At 40.9% G+C, this 24788-nt stretch overlaps 1 protein-coding gene across 1 annotated transcript in view; it reads right to left on the bottom strand.

The window, feature by feature from the left end:
* ece2b (endothelin converting enzyme 2b) overlaps positions 1 to 24788 on the bottom strand; it is a 154658-nt gene extending 129870 nt beyond the window's left edge. Inside the window, exon 1 of the mRNA XM_080185711.1 lies at positions 24557 to 24788. Within this exon, the coding sequence (XP_080041837.1) occupies positions 24557 to 24589 (33 nt within the window). The 5' untranslated portion in view covers positions 24590 to 24788. The remainder of the gene's footprint in view (positions 1 to 24556) is intronic.

The raw sequence follows: 24788 nt of genomic DNA, 5'->3' as shown, positions 1-24788 counted from the left end.
TGTTGTTTTTCCCACGCAGATGTATGTTTAATGCACATTGATCTTTCCCTGTGCCATTTGCTACATCTGCATGAAATGAATTGTTTATAGCAGAAAAAAACAAATCAAATGCTGCATGTTCTGTATATACTCCTACAGCATTTTAAGAGATTTTAATTATTATAAATAGATAAAGGCCACAGAAAATATTTCTGGAATTGTCATCCTTCCCAAAGCAATAACCACAACTCTAGCCTCACTGACTGCATAATGCCCCCCACCTCAAACATTCAAGCAGCCATGTAGATACACCAAGTCTGGGAGATGAAAATAACGATAAAAAGGGAATACCACATGGTGACATTTCCAGCAGGAGGAGATAGCCGTGATGGCAGTGGGGATGGTGATGAGATGATGAAGGAGCTGGGGAGGGAGAGCCACAGGTCTGCAGTGGAGCATAGGTACAGTGGTATCTGAGATCCAGCTTGAATGACGAACAATAAGGGAACTTTAACCCCTTGTACTCCATGTGATTTCCACATATGTAATGGCAACTGTGTACAAGTTGGAGGAGTCCACCAACTGCATCTGCAGCACTATGCAAGCTGTTTGCAGTAGAGTACCAAATAGCTTGGAAAGTGCAAAAGTTAAAAAGAACGGATTTTCCCACCCCACCCGCCATGGGAATCGGAATCGTAGCAGCCGAGACATGGACCATGCGGAGGTCCATTGACTTTGAGTGGGATTTTCTGGCCTTGGGGTAAGCGTGGCCGGAAAATCCTGCTCAGGGTGTCCAACAGTAATGGGACAATTTTGGTGGGGAAACTGACCTGTTGGCAATTGTTCCTTCCAGAATGGCAGCAATGAAGTTTGCATGTATTTTGCATTGGTCTTCACAATAGGGGATATAAGTAACATCCCAGAAATAGCTGTAAATCAGAAAATGGAAGAGTGAGGGGACTCAAGAGTATTTGATCAATAGAGAAGTGGTACTGAGAAGATTGTTGGAGCTGCAGGAACAAGTCCTGGTGTGTTAAAAGAAATGGCTAGTGAGAGAATTGATTTTGAGATATTTTATTTTCCAAAATTCCCTAGATTTGGGATAGGTTGATTGGAAAACAGCAAACATAATTTCTTTATTCAAAAAGGGAGGAGTTCAGAAAGCAGGAAACCACAAGCCAGTTAGCTTAACATGGGTTATAGGGAATTGATTAGAAGCTATTAGTAAAGATACAGCACTTAGATAAATTTAAGGTAATCAGGCAGAGTCAATGTTGTTTTTCAAGAGAGAAATTATGTTCAGTTACTTTATTGGAGTTCTTTGAAGAAATAACATATACTGTGGATAAAGGGGAACTGGTGGATGTACTGTACTTAGATTTCCAAAAGGCATCTGATACCCCATCAAAAGTTTCTATGCAAAATGAGCATTCATGATGTAAGACAGGGCTTTAAACTGTTTTTTCTGGCAACCTACATTTACCAAATGGCCATCCCTCACTACCCATGCCACATTCACTTAATGTGACAGGTGAGTCTGCTTGGTCCTCACAATCTCACTTCAATCAGTTTCACAGGATGAAGGGGCAACGCGCATATCAGGGGCAGAGTTCAGCCAGTTCTTCCTTGTCCTCTCTTCATCTTTATGAGAATGCAAAATCCCACCTCGCACATGTAGTTCATTGTGAAGGGCAATAGTGACAAAATGCTCATCGTATTCAGCACTGGATACTCCTTGGAGATGCTAATCCAGAATGCTGACACCTCATGGTGTGTTTTTAATGTGCTATCACAGGTCAGGACTTCTCCATTTGCAGTCAACTGTAAGTTAATAATTGACTCTGGGCTCTCAAGTTCAAATTTTTCACCCACCTCTTCTCTTTCAACATCTGAAACTTCTCCTCTGGAAACGAGAGACAAAAACTGTTGATCAGCGCAGCCAAATGCAACTGAATACAGCTTGTCAGTCTATTGACAGTTTCCTTGCTGACTTTTTTTTCAGTGTGACATAGCAGTGTGAGGAATGTGTAGTAGTTTTGGCTTTTTAGTTACACTTGCCAAGCTTGCATTGACTTCTAGAAAGTATTTACTTAACCCAGTGCCGAAAAAAAATCTTCATTCTTTCCTTGCAATTTTAGGTTCAATTCACTTAGAATTGAAAAGATGTCTGCAAGGTAAGTCAGAGTTAAAATCCAATTTTTGTCACCAAACAAATTGGTCAGGGGGGCAATTTCTCAAGGAGGAAGATGCGTATTTCATCCCTCACTTTGAACACTCTGCCAATCACCTGACCCCCTTGAAAGCCAGTGTGCCTCCTGTGTGGAACAATAAATGTGCGTGCTTTGACCCATTTAGAACACAGAGCCTCGAAGACTGGTATTGAGTGCGTATATAATGAAATTCACAACTCCTTCAAAACCACTTCAAGATTGGATGGAATTCCTCTTGATGCCAATGCGTCACAGTGAATAAAGCAATGATTCCAAACAATGTCCTGACCACCTTAGTTCTTATTATAACTCTTTTTTCTCCCCAGTTGTGCTGGCTGCCACATCACTTGTGATTCCTTAGCAATTAACCCAGTTGAGCCTGCACTTTATAACCACACAAGTATTCAACGCTTCAAAGATCTGTGCACTAGCCATGCTAGTTGATGTCCAGCAGCACAAAGTCCTCAAGAAATTCATTGTGCAAAACATACTGAATGTAAACTGACAAGGTTGCACAATCTGTAATGTCCATACTTTCATCCAGTTGCATTGAGAAATTCCCCCGCTAATTTTAACTGAGAAATAGGCTGCCATTCTAAATTCTCAGCAATATTGCAAATTCGAGGCACTGTTATGACTAAGCAGGATGCATTTCAGTTTTTCAGCTGACTCCTCATCAAATTTTTCATTGGTGTAGGGCATTTTTTCCTTATGGTAAGCTACCAGGTAAGAGGTTAATTGTGCTTTGTCATTCAATGTGCACTGAAAAATAGTGCATGCAGATGATATACCAAAAAGTAACCTCATATACTGGAAGAAGCCCTTATGTGTATTAATGGGATAAACTTCCTTGCGTCTTTCTCTAACTCAAGTTGCGGGTATGCATGACCTTCATCCAATTTTGTGTACTTGAGGCCCCTGCCAGTTTTGAATAAAGATTTTCTATCCTAGGAATTGGATATCTTTCTATTTGGGTAGCCCTGTTCATGGTCAACTTATAATCACCACAAATCCTTACTATGCGGTCTGATCTTAACACTAGGACTATTGGTACAACTCAGAGAATTGTACTGGTTTAAATTATCCTAGGTCTTCCAGTCGCTTCAACGTCTTGATGTAGGGCATAAGGGATAGGCCAGGCTCTAAACATTTTGGCATTGATCCAGAATTCACACAAATTTGGCTTTAACTCCTCACATGCACCTCAGTGCTCTCAAAGACTCCTTAATATTTGCACAAGAGTTCCTGGTAAACCCCATTCCTAATGCTGAAAATTTCCAGCCAGTTCAATTTGATTGCTTTGACTAATCTCATCCCATAAGACTAGGCCCCTGTCCTTTCACTATCATCAAAGATAGCTGAGCAGACTGGTGCTGATAGGACACTGGTGTTGGCCTTGTGCCCATTGTCTTCAGTGCCTTCTCCATATCAGCTGCCAACTTGGCCATTGTACTGCTAAGCTTTAAAAGGTTGCAAGCCGTCCTGCAAATATTTGTACGTTTGCTCTCCCATTACCATAGCCAAAGTGCCGGTATGGACCTCCATAGGTAATGGTTGCCCATTAACCATAAGAAAATATCAATGGGGGATGTTTTATATATCTTTATAATGCAGCACAGTGGTTAGCATTGCTGCCTCTCTGTGCCAGAGATCCGGATTCAACTCCGACCTTGGGTGACTGTCTATGTGGAGTTTGCATGTTCTCCTGTGTCTGTGTGGGTTCCCTCTGGGTGCAGCTTAGGTTGATTGGCAATGCTAAATTGCCCCTTAGTGCTAGGGTAAATACATGGGGTTGCAGGGATAGGGCCTGGATGGGATTGTGGTCGTGGCAGGATCAATGGGCCAAATGGCCTCCTTCTGCACTGTAGGGACCCTATGATTCTATGAATGGTGAGTTTGTAAACTTTGGACTTTTCATCCAATCTTCCTCAAGTATTCACTGAAGTCCTCCAGTTTTATTTGGAAACTAGGGGCAGTGTGACTCTGCATTGACTTGCATGTAGCCTTCCTACTGCATCTGAAACAAATGAATTCTTTACACTTGCATCTGTTTTGGGGATGGTCTCCCCCGCAGTGATGACACGGGTCAAACCCATCTGGCTGATGACTTCCTTTTCTCGGGCTCCGCTGTGCTGCTCATTTCCCATCATGTTTGATTCACCTGGTCTCCCATGTCTTGCAGTTCAGAACGTTTCTTGCAGCGCTTTCAGTCACTCGAGCCAATTCAACTGCCTTGTCCAGGGATATTTTAGTTTTTACCAGCAACTTCTTCTGAATGCTCAAACTATTAATATGAGACAGTCACGTAACATATTACTTAGAGATGGGCCAAACACACAGTATTCAGCCATTTGGCAAAGCTTAGTGACAAAAACAGAAACGGTCTCCCCTTGTCCCTTATGGATGGATGGAAGTTACAGCACTGCATAATAATGGAGGCTTGGGGATTATAGTGGTCCCTCATAGTGCGACTGGATGGTCAAAGGGTTTGGTATCCAGTGCCTCCAAAGAAGTGAGGCTTCTTACAAAGTTATTTGTTTGTGGGCCGCAAACTGAGTGAAATAACTTTCTGCTTTACTTCAGAAATTATTTAGTTGACAGCAGAAAAAGTATCGAAGCCTTTCAATGTACTGGCCCCAACTTTTGACCTCAGGTCCAAATAAATCAATTTTCTCAAATAATAGCATAGCTGTTCAACTATGGTTGATAAAATGACTTTTTAATCTTCCTTTCAGGTTTTCATGGACTCATCCTTGTCCCTCCAAATGTTGACTTTTTGTGACTGTAGCCACTATGTTCTGGCCACCATTGTTGTAGCATGAGGCAATATGACAAGGAAGCCTTCATTCAGAGCAATGACTTATTGAACAGTTATCATTATGTACAGACACACTCAGTACAGATACAGGTCTAGTCCTACTGACTCCCAGGCTCACACAGCAGATTCCACCTACCTGGACCCACGTCCTAACATCTGATAAGCTGAGATTCGTGTGCTCTGTTCTGAGAGACGCGGGAGGGTCATGTGACCTGAAAGGAGCCACACTCTGACAGTCAATTACATGAAAATCAGATGGGCTTTGCAGTGGACAGGTAATCCATTATGTCCAGCTTACCACCCAGGTAGCACCATTGAAGATCACACTGAACATTTATAAGATTCATTCAATAAACAAATTCAAGAAAGTTTCAGTCATCTCTAGCCCAGAATGCGTATTGAGTTTTAACAGATTTGGGAGAGCAACCTGCAGTATATCTTCTCTTTCTTCCTCCTATAGATACCGTTTATTGGCAAATCCTAGAGCCACCCCAGTGCCCTACAATATGCAATAGTTCCCCACTGTCAGCCATAATATGCTGGGCACAGCTGGCTATATTTGTTTTATCACTCTGTAGATCTATTTGGCATCACTAAGTGATTTCTGGTGAGTTTTTAAGCTGTGTTTAAAAAAAAACACATGCAATATAAATGTGTTGAACCCTACTGTCTGAACTACACCTTTTGACTGGCTGCTTGCAAAATTATATTTTTTTGCTAAAATTACAGTATATTTGTGATCGTAGAAAGTGAATACTTCTCTGAGAAGGATTTTAAGTCATCATTACATTACCATAAGATATGATTCCAGACATAAAGTAAGTAAAACCCTCTGCTACATTTTTACCTTTTTAGGTTTTTACCTTAGATATTCTCTAAGGTGCTAACCACTCATATGTGGTTAGAGCATTTTGTGTAGACATGTAGCCAAGCTGTCCAATATGTATCTATACAGTGTCTTCTTCACTGGAAATTTCTGCCTTTCACGTGTGCTTCTTGAAACTCTCAGCAAGCTCAGAAAACACCTGAGGCCAGATTAAATCATTTAACCCTTTTATCATACATTAGCTGCCACCTTTCCTACAACAGTGATTACACGTTAAAAGCATTTCACTTTCAGTAAAGAACTTTGGGATGTTCAGTAGTCATGAAAGGCACTATATAAATGCAAGTCTTTTATCTTGTTCTTGCAAGTTATGTGTAATACAAGGTTGTATTTATTGTCCATTCCTAGTTGCCCTGAGAAAGTGATGTTGAGCTTTCTCCTGGAACTGATGTAGTCCTTTATGGTGGCGATGTGAGGTATGAAATCCCACAATTTAAATCCAGCAATTGGGAAGGAATATTGATGGAAGTCCAGGTCAGAATGCTTTATAACTTGGATGGAAAGGTGAAGCTGATAGTGTGCTCATGGCTTGAGTTAAAATCCCTGCATGGCCCACCAAATCCCTAATTCTCTGATGAGATACTAGTGGAATGAGTGAGAAAGGAGGAAGATCCATTGGAATTGGAGAGAGGTGGCTGGGATTGTAATGTCCAAAACCTGGGTTCAATGCAAGAAATATTTCAATAACCTGACGAGCAGCAAAGGTGAGTACAGTTCTTAATTGTGCTTCTCCCTGAATAACAATTGGCAATGGTCCATACCCCAGAACTCTGAACAATTTCCTGCACTGCATCACATCCTTTACCTTTAGTCACCCCCTTATTCTCAATCCAAACTGACAGCAGCTTTTTCCAAAAATGGGAATTCTCTGATATCTCCTTCATTTTGCATTCCAGCTACTTACTTTCCATCCAATCATGTATCTTACTTTACCCCTTCCCCCAGCATTTGTGCAACAAGCACAGACCTCATACATGCATTATCTTTTCACTAGCTACTCATAAACTTCACTCTCTCCTGAAGGAAAGAAAGGTGAATAGCAAAAAGTAGAGAAGTTAAGGCTGAGGGAAAAGCTTGTAACATCATGATCCTCTCTTAACTAGAGCAGCAAGCTCCCGAGATCTGTGGCCTCTGAGAGCACATTTATAGCGGAGATTCTGAGGATGGGGCTTTATTGAAACAGACTCCAATTATTACCTACACCCTTCATGTACCTCAGACTGTCAGTGCCAGACTAACTCTTATTCCATTTCTCTTTCCTTTGCATCCTTCTCAACAAGATCCTGCAGGAGAACAGCCACAGGAGGAGGATAAGTGGTCATAAGTTGCCTCACTCCCAATCACCAGCCCAAAGATTGTCATTAGGATGGGTAGCAAGTAAATTAGAGGAACTACAAATGATGAAGAATCCAGTAGTAGCGGGTGGCAGCTACAACTGGAGGCAGGGTCAGCCCAATAATCAGCTCATTAGGTGTATAGTGCTCTCCCAGCTTTGTTGAGTAGACAGGGTCGAAGACTTCATAGATCCAACAAAGGGAGAATAACTGTTTGCCAGGTAACAGGTATTGGTAAAGAGTTACAGTATCACAGTGAAAAGTGTGGGTCAGTTCACTGGGTCTGAGAGATGAGTACAAGACATTTGGTCTGAGTGGTATAGACAATTTTTTGAACTATTTTAGGGGTTATGTGTGAGACAATGAAAATATGGAAGACAATTTTTTAAAAACTTACAAAAAATGCCTGGCTTCTTGCTCTAAATGGATTAATTTTAGGTCAATAGTATCACTCCTGCTGCTGAAAAGAAAACATGGCTTCAAGCCCCACTCAGGAGACTTGGATACATTTTCTGGAATGACACTTCAGTGCAGGATTGATAACCATTGGAAGTGTCATCTCTCAGCTAAGACTAAATATCTCCTCTCTCAGAGCTGTGAAAGATCTCATGGCACAATTGAAGATTAGCTCTCAATCAACAACACCAAACAACAGGATATCTTATCATTACTCTCATTGTTGTTTGTGAGACCTTGCTGCGTGCAAATTAAATGCTACGTTTCCCCACATTGCAATAGTTATTACATTTCAAAAATTGATTTGATTTATTATTGTCACATGTATTAACACACAGGGAAAAGTATTGTTTCTTGTGCTCTATACAGACAAAACATACCGTTCATAGAGAAGGAAAAGAGAGAGTACAGAATGTAGTGTTACAGTAGGGTGTAGAGAAAGATCAACTTCATGCAAGGTAAGTCTACTCAAAAATCTGATGCAGCAGGGAAGAACTATTCTTGAGTCGGTTCGTACGTGACCTCAGATCTGATCTTTTTCCCAAAGGACAAAGGTGAAAGACAGAATGTCTGGGATGCATGGGGTCCTTAATTATGCCAACTGCTTTGCTGAGGCAGCGGGAAGCATAGACAGAGTCAATTGATGGGAGGCTGGATTGCGTGATGGATTGGGCTACATTCACATTGTAAGTCCTCACATGTGGATGTAAAAGATCAAACAGCTATTTAAAGAGTGCAAGAATTCTGCCAGTGTAAATATCAACATTTACCCCTCAAACAACATCACTAAAAAATATAATCTGGTCACTTATCTCCATTCTGTTTATGGGACCCCACTCTGTAAATGGGCTGCCACATTTTTCTACATGACAATAGAGACTAAACTTCAAAAGTACTGCACAACACTTTGGGCCATCCTGCAGTCATGAAAAGCACTATGTGAATGCAAATGATTTCCTTAATTTGAGAAAGAGTACAACAGGTAAGTGCAAGTACAGATATTGGATAAAGACAGGATTGATTCTGACCGCGATGGGTTAGTACATGGATATGCTAAAGAGTGATATATAATGATGATATATCATTAGTCAGCCACGTGCTAGATTCTTGAGTGAGAGGATGGAACACACCGTGCTCAGGAGCAACAAGCCTAATCTATATCCTGTTTAGATACAGTATTAATAAACTAGTTAAAAGCAAATACTCACTGCCTGAAAGTGTAGAAGAGGCAAAAGCCCTCCACTCATCTCGATATGCACCTCAAGTGCCATAACATGCAGGGTTACAGACCAAATGCTGGAAAGTGAGATTGGACTGGCTGACTCACTTTTCGGCTGGTAATGACATGATGGGCCAAGAGGCTTCTTTCTGTGCCTTGAACTTGCTGCGATTTATGGGGCTGTTTGCCAGTGCCTGTGGAACAATACCCAAGTCTAAATTACCACTGTAAGGGGGAGAGAAAATCAAAACCATGTTTGCTGCCTGCAGCCTCCGTTGTCTGTGATCTGCAGGAGTAAAAGAAATGGACAAACCAATACCATGTTAAAAATTACACCAAATGTAACTTTATAATAATCAAATGTCTGTTTTTTCTAAAAGCAAGCAGGGAAGTATGCCTCAGGAGATAATGCAACAACACAGTATAAGCATGTACATGTAGCAATTTTGAAACTGAGAAATGTGAAAATTGCAATGTGATAGAGTGATGCAGGCAGATATATTGCATCAGATAATAAAAACATTAATTAAATTTGACACAGAGTGAAGGGAGTGATTACAATAGTAAACAAAGAAATGTTTGGAATTATATAGGCCTCGGGGGAAGTGGAGGGTACACATCAGATCAGGTCCTATCAGACTTGGGGGGATGGTGGTGGTGTGCGTGGTGTTAGGAGTCTCGTGGGTGGGAGAATCCCTTGTGGGGGAGGGGGGTGGGTGTGGAATGTGGAATCCCTTGTGAGGTCAGGAGAAGACCCATGGGTATGTGGGGTGAGTCCCATGGAGGTTCGGTTTGGGTCTGTAAAACAGTTACCCAGAAGTTGGAAGAGGTTTTAATTCTGTTAACATTTTCTGGCTGACCACTGGTGTAACATGGTCTAAACCATCCAAAGTTTGCGATTAAAATTGCATTTTCAAATAGTCCTCAGTGCAGGACAATTGCCCAGAGGAAGTTTGCGATTCTGGGCAATAGCTTTACAAACCCTTAGCTGCGAATCTCTAAGAGGGATTCCCCAATGTATCTTTGGGGTACCCCTAAATCTAATATTGGGGAACTCAGGAGTTAAAGCCCAAAAGGTTAAATGCAGAGAAAATAAGATTAAGTCCAAAGCCCTGCAGTATTTCAAACAATTCTGATTGGCTGGCAGTCAAACCATTGTTGGGCCACTATTTCATAACAATAGATCATTGAATGCAATGAGAAATTAATAGAAAACAAAGCTCTGGATTCCAACTGGATTTTCCTGATTCGCAACTCATGATCAGTGGCTCACTAGAAGAAATTGTATAAATGGCTATTCTTAGCCAATTACACCCTCTCTCCAATTTTACCAATCACCTGATGGGGAAACCCTGTGGATATGCTGGAATTTAAGAAATGATGCAAGGCTACAAAAAGCAGAAAAGGGGTTATAAGATAGAGGCTGAGTGAACTCAGGCTATTGCTGTGCATGTTCTGGCGTTGAACATATAAGACTAACACAAGTTTGGGAAAACTGTCAATTGCATGAGTCGCAAAAACCCAGCCTGCAGGTGCAGCAGGTGGTCAGGAAGGCGAATGGGATGCTGGCCTTCATAGCGAGGGGGATTGAATATAAAAGTAGGGAGGTCTTGCTGCAGCTGTATAGGGCATTGGTGAGGCCGCAGCTGGAGTACTGTGTGCAGTTTTGGGCGCCGCACCTGCGCAAGGATATTTTGGCCTTGGAGGGAGTGCAGAGGAGGTTTACTAGGCTGATACCGGAGTTGAGGGGGTTGAGCTATGAGGAGAGGCTGAATAAACTAGGCTTGTACTCGCTAGAGTTTAGAAGAATGAGGGGAGATCTCATTGAGACGTATAAGATGATGAATGGGATGGATAGGATAGAGGTGGAGAGACTCTTCCCGCTCAAAAAAGACAGTAGGACTAGGGGGCACAGCCTCAAGATAAAGGGGAGGCAGTTTAGAACGGAGTTGAGGAGGAACTTCTTCACTCAAAGGGTGGTGAATCTCTGGAATTCTCTGCCCGTTGAAGTGGTGGAGGCTGCCTCGCTAAATATTTTTAAGAAGCTGGTTGATGGGTTCTTGATAAGAGAGGGGATTAAGGGTTATGGGGAGAGGGCGGGAAAGTGGAACTGAGCCACGACAGATCAGCCATGATCTTATTGAATGGCGGGGCAGGCTCGAAGGGCTAGATGGCCTACTCCTGCTCCTATTTCTTATGTTCTTATGTTCTTATGAGCTATCTTCACAACCAGTATATTACACACACTGTATGGGCAGATCAGAAGAGATCAAAGTAAAGCATATTTTTAAAAATAGCATATTTTCCTACTGATGTACAAGTGAGACATTTCTGCCAGAAATCTACTGCCTCACCTGCCATGGAATCGGAGCGGGTGAAGGGTGGACAGTGGAAATGTCCGTTGAACTCGGGCAGGAATTTCCAGTCTCGCTTGAGCAAGGCTGTAAAATCCTTTCCACATTTCCTTTGGCTAGAACACCAAGCTTTTCTGGTCTAAGTCTTTCCATTGTCATTCTCACAAATCATACCTTACAGATGACACACCAGATACCACCGTTACCATCCCTGAATATGTCCTGTCCCACTAGCAGGACAGACCAGCAGAGGTGGCGGTACAGTGATATAGAGCCGGGAGGGAGTTGCCCTGGAATCCTTAACATTGACTCTGGACCCCATGAAGTTTCAGGTTAAACATGGGCAAGAAAACTTCTTACTGGTTACCACGTACCATCCTCCTTCTGACTGATGAATCAGTATTCCTCCACATTCAACATCTGGAGGAAGCACTGAGGATGGCAAGGGTGCAAAATGTACTCTGGATGGGGGATTTCAACGTCCACCACCAAGAATGGCTCATCAACTGATCAAGCTTGTTGGTTCCTAAAGGATATAACTGTTAGACTGGGTCAGCACTAGGTGGTGAAGGAATCAACAAGAGGAAATAATATACTTGATCTATCCTTACCAATCTGCCAGCTGCAGATGCATCTGTTCATGACAGTATCAGCAAGAGTGACCACTGCACAGTCCTTGTGGAGACAAAGTCCTGCCTTCACATTGAGAATAACCTCCATTGTGTTGTGTGGCACTATCACTGTGCTAAGTGGGGCAGACTTCGAACTGATCTAGCAACTCAAGACTGGGCATCCATGAGGCACTGTGGGCCTTTGACAGCAGTGGAATTGTACTCCAGCACAATCTGCAACCTCATTGCCCAGCATATCCCCCACTCAACCATTACTATCAAGCCAGGGGATCAACCCTGGTTCAATGGAGAATGCAGGAGGGCATGCCAGGAGCAGCAGCAGGCATACCTAAAAATGAGGTGTCAACGTGGTGAAGTTACAAACAGGACTACTTGCATGCCAAATGGCAAAAACAGCAAGTGATAGAGCAAGCGATCCCACAACCAATGGATCAGATCTAAGCTCTGTGGTCCTTTCACATCCAATCAAGAATGATGGTGGACAATTAAACAACTCACTGGAGGAGGAGGCTTCACAAATATACCCATCCTCAATGATGGAGGAGCCCAGCACATCACTGCAAAAGACAAGGCTGAAGTATTCGCAGCCAGAAGTGCCGTGTGGGTGATCCATCTCGCCTCCTCCAATGGTCTTCAGCATCTCAAATGCCAGCCTCCAGCTAATTCAATTCACTCCACATGATATCAAGAAACAGTTGGAAGCACTGGATACTGCAAAGGCAATGGGCCCTGATAACATTCCGGCAACAGAACTGAAGACTTGTGCTCAGAACTTACCACTTCCCTAGTCAAGCTCTAGCAGCACAGCTATAACACTGGCATCTACCCAGCAATGTGAAAAGTTGCCCAGGTATGTCCTGTACACAAAAGAACAGGACAAATCCAACCTGGCCAATTACTGTCCAATCAATCTATTCTTGATCATCAGTAAAGTGATGGAAGGGGTCATCAACAATGCTATCAAGTGTCACCTGCTCAGCAATAACCTGCTCAGTGAGGCCAGTTTGGGTTTTGCCAAGATCACTCAGCTCTTGACTTCATTACAGCCTAAGTTCAAACATGGACTGCAGTGATTCAAGAAGGCAGCTCATCACCACCTTCTCAAGGGCAACTAGGGATAGGCAATAGATGCTGCCAGCAATGCCCACGTCCCACGAATGAATAAAAAGAACATGTCTGTTGCATGGCTGATGAGGTAACACTGAATTGGCTCGAATTCTCTTCTAAAAACTGCCTGCGGGATGACTTAGAGATCTATAGAATTCTGAAAGATTTAGGTAAAGTTGATATAGAGAGATTGTTTCCTCTTGTGGCGAAGAGCATGACAAAAGGCTATTAACATTCAATAGTTACCAAGAAATCCAATAGAGAATTCAAAAGAAACATCTTTACCCAAATAATCTTAAGAATGTAGAACTAACTACTACAGTGAGTGGTTAAGGCAAATAATATAAATGCATTTGAGGGGAAGCCCCAAGCAAACTCCACACAGACAGTCACACAAGGCTGGAATCGAACCCAGGTCACTGATGCCGTGAGGCAGCAGTGCTAACCACAGTGTCACTCAGCATCAGCACTATTCTATCAGCACTCTATCCACAGGATGCACTGCAGAAACTCATCAAGGCTTTTGAAACTGCATCTCTCAAACCACAACTTTCACTACCTGGAAGACCAGGTATATCAGGTGCATGGAGACAAGTTCAGCAGATGCAAGAGTACACGATAAGCCCCATGTTCCCCCCCACCCTTCCCCCCATTTACCAAGTCACAGACCATACTGAGTTGGACATACATCACTGTTCCCTTATTGTTACTGGATCAATTAGCTTGGAGCTCACAACCTGTCAGCACTGTGGGGGCACCTTCACCAACATGAACTACAGTGGTTCAAGAAGATTTACAGCATTTCTCAAAGGCAACAAGAGATGGTCATTAAATGCCAGCATTGCCAAAAACATACGTAAACCATGACTAAATTAAAAAAAACACAATTCACGCTCAATAAATATTGACTGGCTTTCAAAAAATAGAAGCTATACCTCCGAATTATAGAACCACTGTTTGATGGATCCGGGTATGTATCCATACTGTGATCAGGAACAAATGCAATTTTATGATCGACTGTACTGGTCGTCAAGTCACTCATAGGGTTCTTTGGTGCCAGCTACACAGCTCCCAACGGCAGAAACCAAGCAGTCAGTAATACAACAATCAATTTGTATCTATGGCTGGTTGATAAGTGGGATCAAGGCAACAGACCTGTTCATGATAGTTTGGATTTAAATTAACTCCCTGTGGTAGCCTTGGAAACCCAATGCATGAACCAACCAAGTCTGCAATATTGCATGGCATTTTTGTTGACTAACCAACTAGTCTGGCCCACTAATGGAAGCAATATGTGCTCCTTGGTTTTGCACTCTTCATGTTGCTTTTTTAAAAATCTGTATTGAACTTTGTACAGTCAGGACACTGGATTAGCATTCGTGAGGAGTCCAAAGGTTTTACAATTTGTTTGGTTAACTTAGTCAGGAACAGCATTGCTGACTGCCGACAAACCATCTGGATTCAGTGTACTGGCCGCTGTGAAATGGAGTCTGAGGCAAAATCCTCCTATCACATCACGTCTAACCATCTGAATTCAGCAATTTCTTGTGTTTGTCTCTTGTGCTAGACAACAAATTGTCATCAGGGTTTTCACTGTTTCAAACAGAATCTGAGGCATTCTGTTAAGATTCCAATTTCTGATTTCCATTTTCTTCCATGTCTGCATGTTTTTTTCTAATGTGAAGAAAGTCTGAACCAGCCACACATCTAAATTGTCCCACATAACTATGGGATTCACTTCATGATCCTGTTGAAATTTAGGACTGTGTTTAACTTTTGGCTCTTCTCCATGATTTAACCACTCAGCTTTCTTTTGCAGGTGTTATGCAAGCAGTTCATTTTTCTTTCAAGTAAGATCCTCTTTGGTTGCTTTAAGAACTTAATTCAAGCCACGTCCATGCTCAGCTAAGAACACTTGATGCTCTCTTTTATTCATTTCCTGAATGTTTTTATTTCTTTTCTTCCTCCCACTCCATTTGAGCTTTGTGTCAGAAAATCGTGATAACTCATGAAAATCCAGTAATTGGAAATGTGTTCTGCCAGCTGAATGTTTAAAAGAACTATTTAAAAATGGAAATTGTGTAGTGGTGTAGACAATTTGGCTAGTTTGATGGAACTAGTGCTTTTGATATGTTGATAAGCCAAATAACCCTGTAAATAGATGTTTACCCAAGGCAAATTGCAACAAAGGGGAATAGAAAATGAAAGATTTGAGTAAGATGTTAGAGGTCAAAGGATAAGATAAGTTATGAATTTTACAATTACAGTACATTCTAAAAGGCAGACACATGAAATTAAGATAGTTAAGAGTGACTTCTGAGTATGTTAATTCAGATAAAAGATGATTAAGGGGGGAAATGGTATACCAGAAGTAATTTCAATTATACAAGTTAGCTGCTTTAGACCTCAGCCTGCTGCAGGAAAAGCTCTGAACTCCCAGCAAGCTGTGCCTGTAGAGAAGCCTGTTTGAACAGCCAGTTGTCTGCTCTACATCAGAAGCAACACCCAAATCCAGAAATAGTTTCCACACCAGGCACTAACAACAAAATATATATTAGTGCCTGGTGTGGTAACCATTACTAGATCATGCCTATAGTTTTTGAAATCCTGCAGGATGTTGCTCGGAGAGGATTAGCTCTGAAATTAGGGAAATAAAGTTGTTGGAACAGGGTAAATTTGGGGTTAATATGTGTAGCCTTCCAGTTGGTGAGTTTATTTTTAGTTGACTTTCTTGTGTACTGTATTGATAAACAATTATTTTATTTAAAATTGCCACAGACGTCTGGGACATCCTTCACTGGCTTTCATATCTTTCCTTGCATTATACCAAATTGCAAATATACAGTGGAGAGCAGATGTTTAAGTTTCCCTTCTCAGAATTGGAATAACCTCACATTTAACATCAGCTGTGCCCTTATCATTTATCTAATTCATTACCAGCAAGAGTGATTGGCTCTTCATTTTAAAATTTTAAAATGATGTTCAAGAACACATTGTTTCTTGCAGCTCCATAGGGCCAACTGGCTTCAGCTTTTCCATTCTCCTTCGAAGCCTGTTCCCTCTTTATCATCATTAGCTTTCAGCACTCTTGCTATCTGTTTTGCTTCATCTTGCTCAGACACTTTCTGCACTTTTAATTCAGGCGGCTTTACATTGTCTTCACCTGCTCTTAACATTTCTTTTTCAGCCTGACGCTCTCATGTCATTTTTAAATTAGAAGACTGAATTTATGATGCTATGAAAAACATCATGAATCAAAACATTAATTTTAGTGGCAAGCTTACAAAAGGTAGCTGGGTCTTTTGTGTCACCCAACTTTTCCTGTACAATTTCAGTTTCAACTTTCAATAGACTTTCTCAAGATTACTGGAAATGGTTATACTTTATCCCCAACCAATCATTTCCAAACATGAAATTTCCATCTTCCACAAGGTAAAGTAGGAATGGCACTCACAGTAACAGGACTAGTAACTAAGCCACACTTAAAGTAAACTTTAAATAAAGGGATGAGTAAATAATTTCCATTAATATCCCAAATAAATACTGGTTTATTCAGCAAGGTTTTTGGAGAAAGCTTTATGCCACTTGCCAATATCAGTGACTATGCTAATCTTGTATCACTAAGGATAATAAATAACTTGCCTGTCTCGCCAGATGAACATAGGAATAATTTACCCTTGAGAAAAAATTCCCTATAAGCTTTCCCTCACCTGATGGGACCCTCTCTGAATATGGGGGAAACTCCCCCCGCTGTTATGAACTTTACCAGGACATTATCAACTTGGAGAACATCTCTCGATGAAACAAACGTGACAGACTTGCTCTTTAACTTCCAGCATTCAACCTTCACAAAAGTAGCATGCCAATCCTTGAACTAAACCTGTCTTCTGACCCTTCACTTCTATTAACTTGAGAAAGGTCTGGGTCTTTACCTTTTCTATCGTTTTCAGCAGGGCTTAACCCATTTCATCATCAACCTTTCTCTCATTCCAGTTTTTCTGGAAGGTTCCAAAATGTGGCATAGAATCATACAGGTTTACAGCATGGAAACAGGCCCTTCGGCCCAACTTGTCCATGCAGCCCATTTTTTTTAAACCTCTAAGCTAGTCCCAATTGCCCACATTTGGCCGATTCCCATTGACTTCAGTTTTCCTCTGGCACCTTGATGCAACACACGATCAAATGCCACCTTGGTGTCAAGGGCAGTGTCCTTCAATTCACCTCTTGAGTTCAGCTCTTTTGTCCGTATCTGGACCAAGGCTGTGAAGAGGTCAGGAACTGATTGCCTCGTGAATGCTCAGTTTTAGTTGCCAGATCTGCTCTTAATTTATTCCATTCAGCATAGTGTATTGACACACAACACAATGGAGACAGAAACTTGTATCTACAAGGGCTGTGTGATGGTCACTCCTACTAATGTGGTCATGGACAAATACATCTGCTACATACAAGTAGATTGGTGAGGGCAAAGTCACGCAGGTTATTGTCTCATGTCAGTTCTTTCATCAGCTACCACAGTGAGGTAGTGTGGCAATTATCTCCTTCAAAACTTGGCCAGCTCAGACAATGGTTGGCACCATAAAGCCACTCATGGTGATTACATCCCACCAAGAGTTCATACAGTTCCCTTTCTACCCTCAGCGTTCCCTCCAAGTTTTGGTCTAAATGGAGGAGTATCAATTCATCAGCTGAGGAAGGTCAGTAGATTGCAAGCTGCAGGACGTATCCTGGCCCATATCTCATCTGAAACAATGAGCCATCATGGAGACCAGAATTAAAGGTCACCTCACCCCAACTATACCACTGTGCCCATGCCTGGCATGGATTTGTCCTGCCAATGGACAGGACATAATCAGGAATGATGATGGAGTGTAACAATGCCAGTCTTTTGGCTGACCTGCCAGCGAGTTGACTCTCGTGACTTGGGGATCAGTTCCCAGATGTTAATGAAGCAGCTTATTGAAGAGGGGAGGGTGATCTCATGAAGGAAAGGCATCACTCCACAAGCAAACATAAATGTTAGCAGAAGTGTTGCTTTACTAAAATTGTTGGGTATGTTACTAAAAATTTAATTAGAAATCAAGGCTGTGCAGATATTCTTAAAAACATAAGGGTGTAGATTTTCAGTTTATTGATCTGAAACAAAATTGTTGTTGCGAGTTTGCTAGCCTTTAGAAATTACCAGCCTTCCATTGCAGCAATGTCTAGCTCATATTATGTGATCTTATGTAATATAACCATGCTGGTATACAGCTGAATGGACCGGACACTGACATGGACATGGAGATGGTTTAATTAAGTAGATGGACACTGTCTTCAAGCAGACACTAGATTAGATTAATGTCAGATGTGTTATGTGGACTGAAGCTGTTTTATTTTCCTATTTTACTTTTCCTCACTCTCTTTTTTCATGGTGCATATCAAAAAATTGCCAGAAGGATTGGGTTACAAGTGAAGAGTCTTCTCATGGCTCAGCAGCACATGTGAACCCTAGTCCCTGAATGGGATGTCATCTCTTAGCTCGAGGATTTAACCTAGGCAATGTCTCATCAATATTATCTTTCGATTATAACCTCAGGCTGGATGCGGTTTAGTTGAATGAGAATGATTTATCAACAGTAATGTGAACAACACGGTTTCATTAAGGATTTTGTGTAATCCATGGAAAAATTGAAGGATTGCTACCATGCACCAACGAATTACAAAATGGTTTCTGCACATCTGATGCATCAAATTAAACACCAACAAAAATCTATCAATGAACAAAGATGGCTAAAATTAACCATCTGAACAGTACACCAAACACCAAGCTCAGTTCCTGAGCATTTGATTAAATTACACTTATTTCAATCATGAAGAATTCTGAAGATCATACAATCTACTGAATAATTATTTCTTTTATATCTCATGGCTCCTTTATCAATTTTAAAATCTTTATATTTAGTTTATTCCATTTCTCTCCTCACATTTTAAGGCCATGTAATGTAATAATACAGCACATTCAACATGTCTGAAGCTGCTTTCCTCGAGACTTATGATACAAATGTGGCACCAAACCACATTAGGAAATGTTAAGACATGTGACCAAAAGTTAAACTAAGAGGTAGATCTTAATAAGTGTCATAAAGGAGGAAAGAAAGGCGGGAATTTTTAGTCAGAGAACTCCAGAGAGTAACCCTAGGCAATTGATGGCACAGCTGCCCGTTGCAGAGCAAAGAAAATCAGGATTGTGCAAGTAGCCAGAATTGGAGGAGCACCAAGATCTCTCAGGATTGTATGGCTGGAGGAGAATACAGAGATGGGAAAGGGTGAAGCTATCCAAGGATTTTAAGTAAAGGATGAGAATTATAATATTACGGCATTGCCGATGTTGGACAGTGAACATGGGTAATGGTGAACTGAATGTGGTGTAAGTTAGGATATTAGCAGTAAGGGGTTTAGATGAGCTGACGTTTATGGAGGATATAAAGTGAGAGACCAACCAACCTTTGTTCTTTCTTCAAAAGAATATTGAAATATTCAAATCTAATGGCAACAAAGGACACCCACCAATGTAGTTAGGAAGAGACACCCTGTGAATTGGCAATAGCTACAGGTTGCTGGACAATTTGCAACACTCCACTCACTATTAGCCTCAAGAAAATGGCAGCTCACCTTCAACCTCCTTGTGTTTTCTTGAAATTGCTGCATGTGTGTATTAGTTATCAATTAAACTCACACACACTGTTACAGCTGCTACTTAACATCGCAAGTACATTTTGAATTAGGAATTTAAGTTCCTGCAATGCCACTCAATTTCCCTGAAAGGAAACATTTTAAACTGCAATATCTTATTCCCACAAGTAATAAATATCACCAAAGTTTTAAAATTTTGCAATTTAATATGTTTATATGTTTTTCTTACTTTACCCTTTTCTTTTCCGTCCCATTTAACTCAATCTTCCTTTCTCTCTTATTTCTCTTTCTGTACCTGTTTTGATTTTAATTTACATTTTTTAAAAATTTTCTTAATCCTTAAATCTCATTTTTTAAGGAGATAGACCATTGATCCCATCATTCACTGACATCCCAGATGTCCTATTGGATCCGATGCACCAATATCAGCTTTACCTCCATCAGCAAACAAGACAAAACATTTTAAGGTGAGCAAAAATAAACTAATGGGGCATGCAGCAAGATATCATACTCAAGCAAAATCTAGACTGATATTAACTGTTGCACATTTATGACAAATTCAGGAAAGAATTGTGCACTGAAAATCTCTTCCATGAAGGCTCAGAACACATGAAAATAACGCTAGAGTTACTTTCTTTCGAATTCAGAATCTCACAAACTCCAGTCCTTTCTTAAATTAAATTCTTAGGATGTGGGTACTTAAGCAAAGCCAGCATTTATTGTCCATTTTGAATTGCTCCTGAGAATGTTGTGGTTAGCCACCTTCTGGAACCACTATAATCTTTTTGTGGTAAGTACACCCACAGTGCTGTTTTGGAGGAAGTTCCAGGATTTTGATCCAGCAACAGTGACAATATCTTTCCAAATCAGGACTTGGAAGTGGAGGTGTTCCCACGCATCGGATATCCATGTTTTATTTATATATAGTCATTTCTGGGATGTGAACATCTCCAGCAAAGTGCACATTCATTGCCCTTGAAAGTTTATCCCTGTTTGCTATTGCATTGGAAAACAGCTTCTTGGACTGCTGTGAAATCATGTTAGCTTGTTTGAATCCAGTAGCTAAGATGTTAAAAGTTTAAGCCTGCACAGCAGCAAACTGAGCTTATGGGTGTAATCTAAATTTGCATGACATCAGGCTGAGCTTGCGTGACTTCAGCCTGAGTTGTTACTGAGTTGTCACTTGTTACTGTAGTATAGTAGTTATCACACTTGGCTAACATGCAAAAGGTCCCTGGTTTGAAACCGGGCAGAAACATTCATAAGGATGATACAGTGGTTAGCACTACTGCCTCACAGTGCCAGGGACCTGGGTTCAATTCCCTGCTTGGGTCACTGTCTGTGCAGAGGCTGCATGTTCTCCCCTTGTCTGCATGGGTTTCCTCTGGGTGCTCTGATTTCCTGAAGGGCATACTGGTTAGGTGCATTGACTTGAACAGGCACAGGATTGTAGCAACTGGGGAAATTCCACAGTAACTTCATTGCACTGTAATGTAAGCCTTACTCGTGATTAATAAATAAATTTTGAAGTTTCCAAGCCAGCGCTTAGACATTGGGGTTTCATTTCTTGTACTGCAATGAAAGTTGAGACATCAATGAGCCGACCTTACAAAATGGTTGAATCTGCAAATGGTCTGATAGAGTAGGCTACCACTTCCATACTGGCGAGTCCTGGTCTCCAAGATCTGCACAAAACCCTGTGTCAAGTTGGTGCCAGATTCCTCCATGCTCCTGAACAACCTTATGCTTTTTAATCAGGCCAGCTAATGCACCAAGCATTCAAAAATGTATAACCATCAGCCTTCTTCGAAAATAAAACTGAAAATACTGGAAAAACTCAGCAAGTCTGACTCTGAAAAAGAGTCATAATGACAAGAATTGTTAACTCTGTTTCTCTCGACCTGTTGGGTTTTTCCAGCACTTTCTGTTTTCATTTCAAATCCTCAGCATCAATAGTATTTTGCTTTTATTTCAGTCTTTTCCTAAAGACTACCCCTTCAAAGTTCTTAAGTGAGTCCTCTGCAACAAAATAAATGTGTGACATTGCACTCTGGCAGGCTGTGCAAACTCTTTTCTGCACTGGCTGCAGGTTATTGAGGTCCAGTGTCATACTTCATGCAGATTCCTCCTTTAAGCTACTGTCTAAAGAATGCAAAGTGTCAATATCTGTGCTGATGGTTGCAAGTATGAGAGTGAATGATGGGGGGGAAGGAGATGGAGAAGTAGGTATGAACATATCTTTAATGGCTTCAACCCATCACTGTCAAGGGCCACAGTCATGGTGACTCCAATGATGGCAATGCTGTGTCCTCCATGGTGGTAAGGAGATAGATCTGTACCTTTACCTTATAAATTGTGTTTTTGCTTTCAATTATGTCTCATTTTGTCCTGCATAAGATAAGGAAATGTGTCACCAAGTACGGTACAATATACTTGGATGGTGTGGTTGAACATCTGCCCGTGTGTCCAAAGTTATGAGATGTGGATATAAGGCTTACAGCAGTGCTAATTGTGAGGGTTGGATGAAGCTATGAATATTAGGCATGAATTAGATTGATAGAGATTTTTGGTAGCTGAGTGCTAGAAGTGTGGTGAATTGAGCAATGCATGAGGCTAGAGGTGCAGTTGGTGGGATATGGTATGGTTATGGCATTTGAAGAGACACTCACTGACATTTACAACTCATGTGAGGCTTCTCATGGTACTCCATCAAGGACCGTGAGTCAAGATTCTATCATTGACTGCCACAGCTATCTGGTCCCACACTGTTTTTGCAGTATATGCTTGAGTGGGCTCCTTTAGATAGAAGACATCTCTCCTTCTCTCCACCTCCTGCATCAAAGCCTCCATTGGGGTATCTGAGAACAATGGCTCTTTCCCCTGCTGTCCCATTAGTCTTACTCTACCTGTTCAGATTCTCTTCCCAAATCACTTCTCTAGCTAAAATGTTTATATCTTGTAAGAGGTGCAGCTGACTTTATGCATGGCAGGTCGGCTCTAAATGGTGGGAGCCTCGCATAAACTTGGGGCTCCCACTGAGACATGCACTCACTGAGCACTGGGCTGCATACTATATTCATTTAAATTGACAGGCAGGATAAAAGCAATGACCAAGCTTAACTGCATTTTATGATCCGTTGTCTGTTTATCGGAGCTATTCGATTTTGCTCCTCGGTGTTTGTCAGATTAGCACCTTTAATTATTTTTACATTAAGGTTAATCAGATAACCATTTTCTGATAATATTGATTATGTATTATGTCATCAGATAAACCTTGGAGCAATATTGTATTGAAATATGCATTATTGTAATACAGAGATGCATTCAGAAAAGAGGTGGATTGTTAACACCAATTATCAAAAGCTCTTAATGGTAATAAGAGGGAGAATCACAATTTATACAGTGATGAATTCTCCTCAGTCTAACATTTTAAGTATTGTTGACTGTGCGAAGAAATATTGATATTAATATAAAATGAATTCCGTCCAGTAATTATAGCTGAACGTTAAACATTTTTTGGGAATTATATTATGTTAATCAGCACCTTTTTTTCCCCCAAGCCCATAAACCAGTACAATGTTTATCATCTGTACATCACCATGGTAGCACATGACATAAGTACTTGTTAAAATCACTGTTTAAAGAAACACAGGAATGTGCAGGGCTAATTCAATCCATGAGGCTAATGGAGAAATGTCCTAAACCACCAGTTAAACCTACCATTGGTATCATGTTTCTGTATTGGTAAATAAATATCGTTTGCAATAAGTAGGTGTCAATTTACCAACCTCAGATACCTAATTGGCGTGCAGATAAATTAGTATATGGGAAAAGGATAATAAATATCTATTTGCAACATGTAAGTATTCAAAATTGAGCAGAAAAAGTACACAAGCCCTCTAAAGCGAAATCATTTATTTAATCCAATTTACCTGTCCTGTAGAGACAATTGACCAAAGCACAACGGTGATACATACCAGGCTAGAATAAAATTATTTTAGATTGGGTTCGGTGCTCATAAAAATACAAACAAACTGGCAATTCTCAATGCGGTCACCTGTTACACGAATATCATTGGTGAGCGATTTTTGTTTTCGCCCTTTAAAGACTATCTGAGTTTACTTTGATTTCAAAGTAAAAGGCAAAAAGCAAAAAGGAGCAAAAAGGCAAAGTAAATGTTTCTGTTCCCTTTCCAGGAAATCACTGCATGACAATAATATTCTCACACCGGGGCAGTTTGTACCCAGACGCGCGATATTAAGATGCATGTTGGAAAGTGCTCATTTCTCATCTCCAACTTTTGTATTAGGAATTGCAAAGAAAAATCGCCCCCATAGCTTTTTTCTTAAAAAAAAAGAAAATTCAATTCGTACAACAGCTCAGGATCGATCTGTTCCACATATAAAACCATTCTCTCTGCGGTCCAGGGAAATGAACTATGGCCCGCTTTACAACTATAACAAAACCGCGATTGGAACACATTACGTTCCTTATTTGTGCAAAGATCCACAACAATGCCGCAGATCATTTTTGTAAAGTATCATATTTAAAAACATCTCGTAGTGATGCCGAAACACACAAGGTCCTTTTTCATACTCGAAAGCAGAATGGACAGCCGTCTTGCCAGTACTTTTCCATTAAACCTTTATGCCAATCATAAATTATTATTTGCAAGCAGTGTTTATGGGGGTCGCCGGATTATTTAAACACCGCTTACAGTTTACATTTAAAACAAATATTTATTTACTGCCATCAAGAGAGGCTTTAATCCTCCTGTTATTTTTGATTTGGTGAATTCACTCTGCAATAAACGCGATCACATAGTGCCCACACTGCATGTCTACCACTACACATACAAGTATCAACAAAGCCGGCTCGGAACTTACATTATTGCTGAGATTTTGTAGAGCCACGTTCATGCTGGAAACAGATTATGGTCTCTCACGCCTCTAACATTTCGGCGATCAAAACATCAGTGAGTGACATGGCTTGTCGTATTAATCGCAGCCTGCGGAAAGCTGTCCAGGATGTATTTGTTTACTTATTTGTAGAAATATAAAGAACGGGTTTTTTTTGTTGTTTATTTTCAAAATCGGCGACGTGCTTGTTGTTTGCTAA

The sequence above is a fragment of the Carcharhinus amblyrhynchos genome, chromosome 3 (assembly GCF_965287045.1).
Source record: "Carcharhinus amblyrhynchos chromosome 3, sCarAmb.v2.hapA, whole genome shotgun sequence".
NCBI lineage: Eukaryota > Metazoa > Chordata > Chondrichthyes > Carcharhiniformes > Carcharhinidae > Carcharhinus > Carcharhinus amblyrhynchos.
The sequence above is the reverse complement of the archived record's forward strand: the minus strand, read 5'-3'. Positions and strand labels throughout refer to the sequence as shown.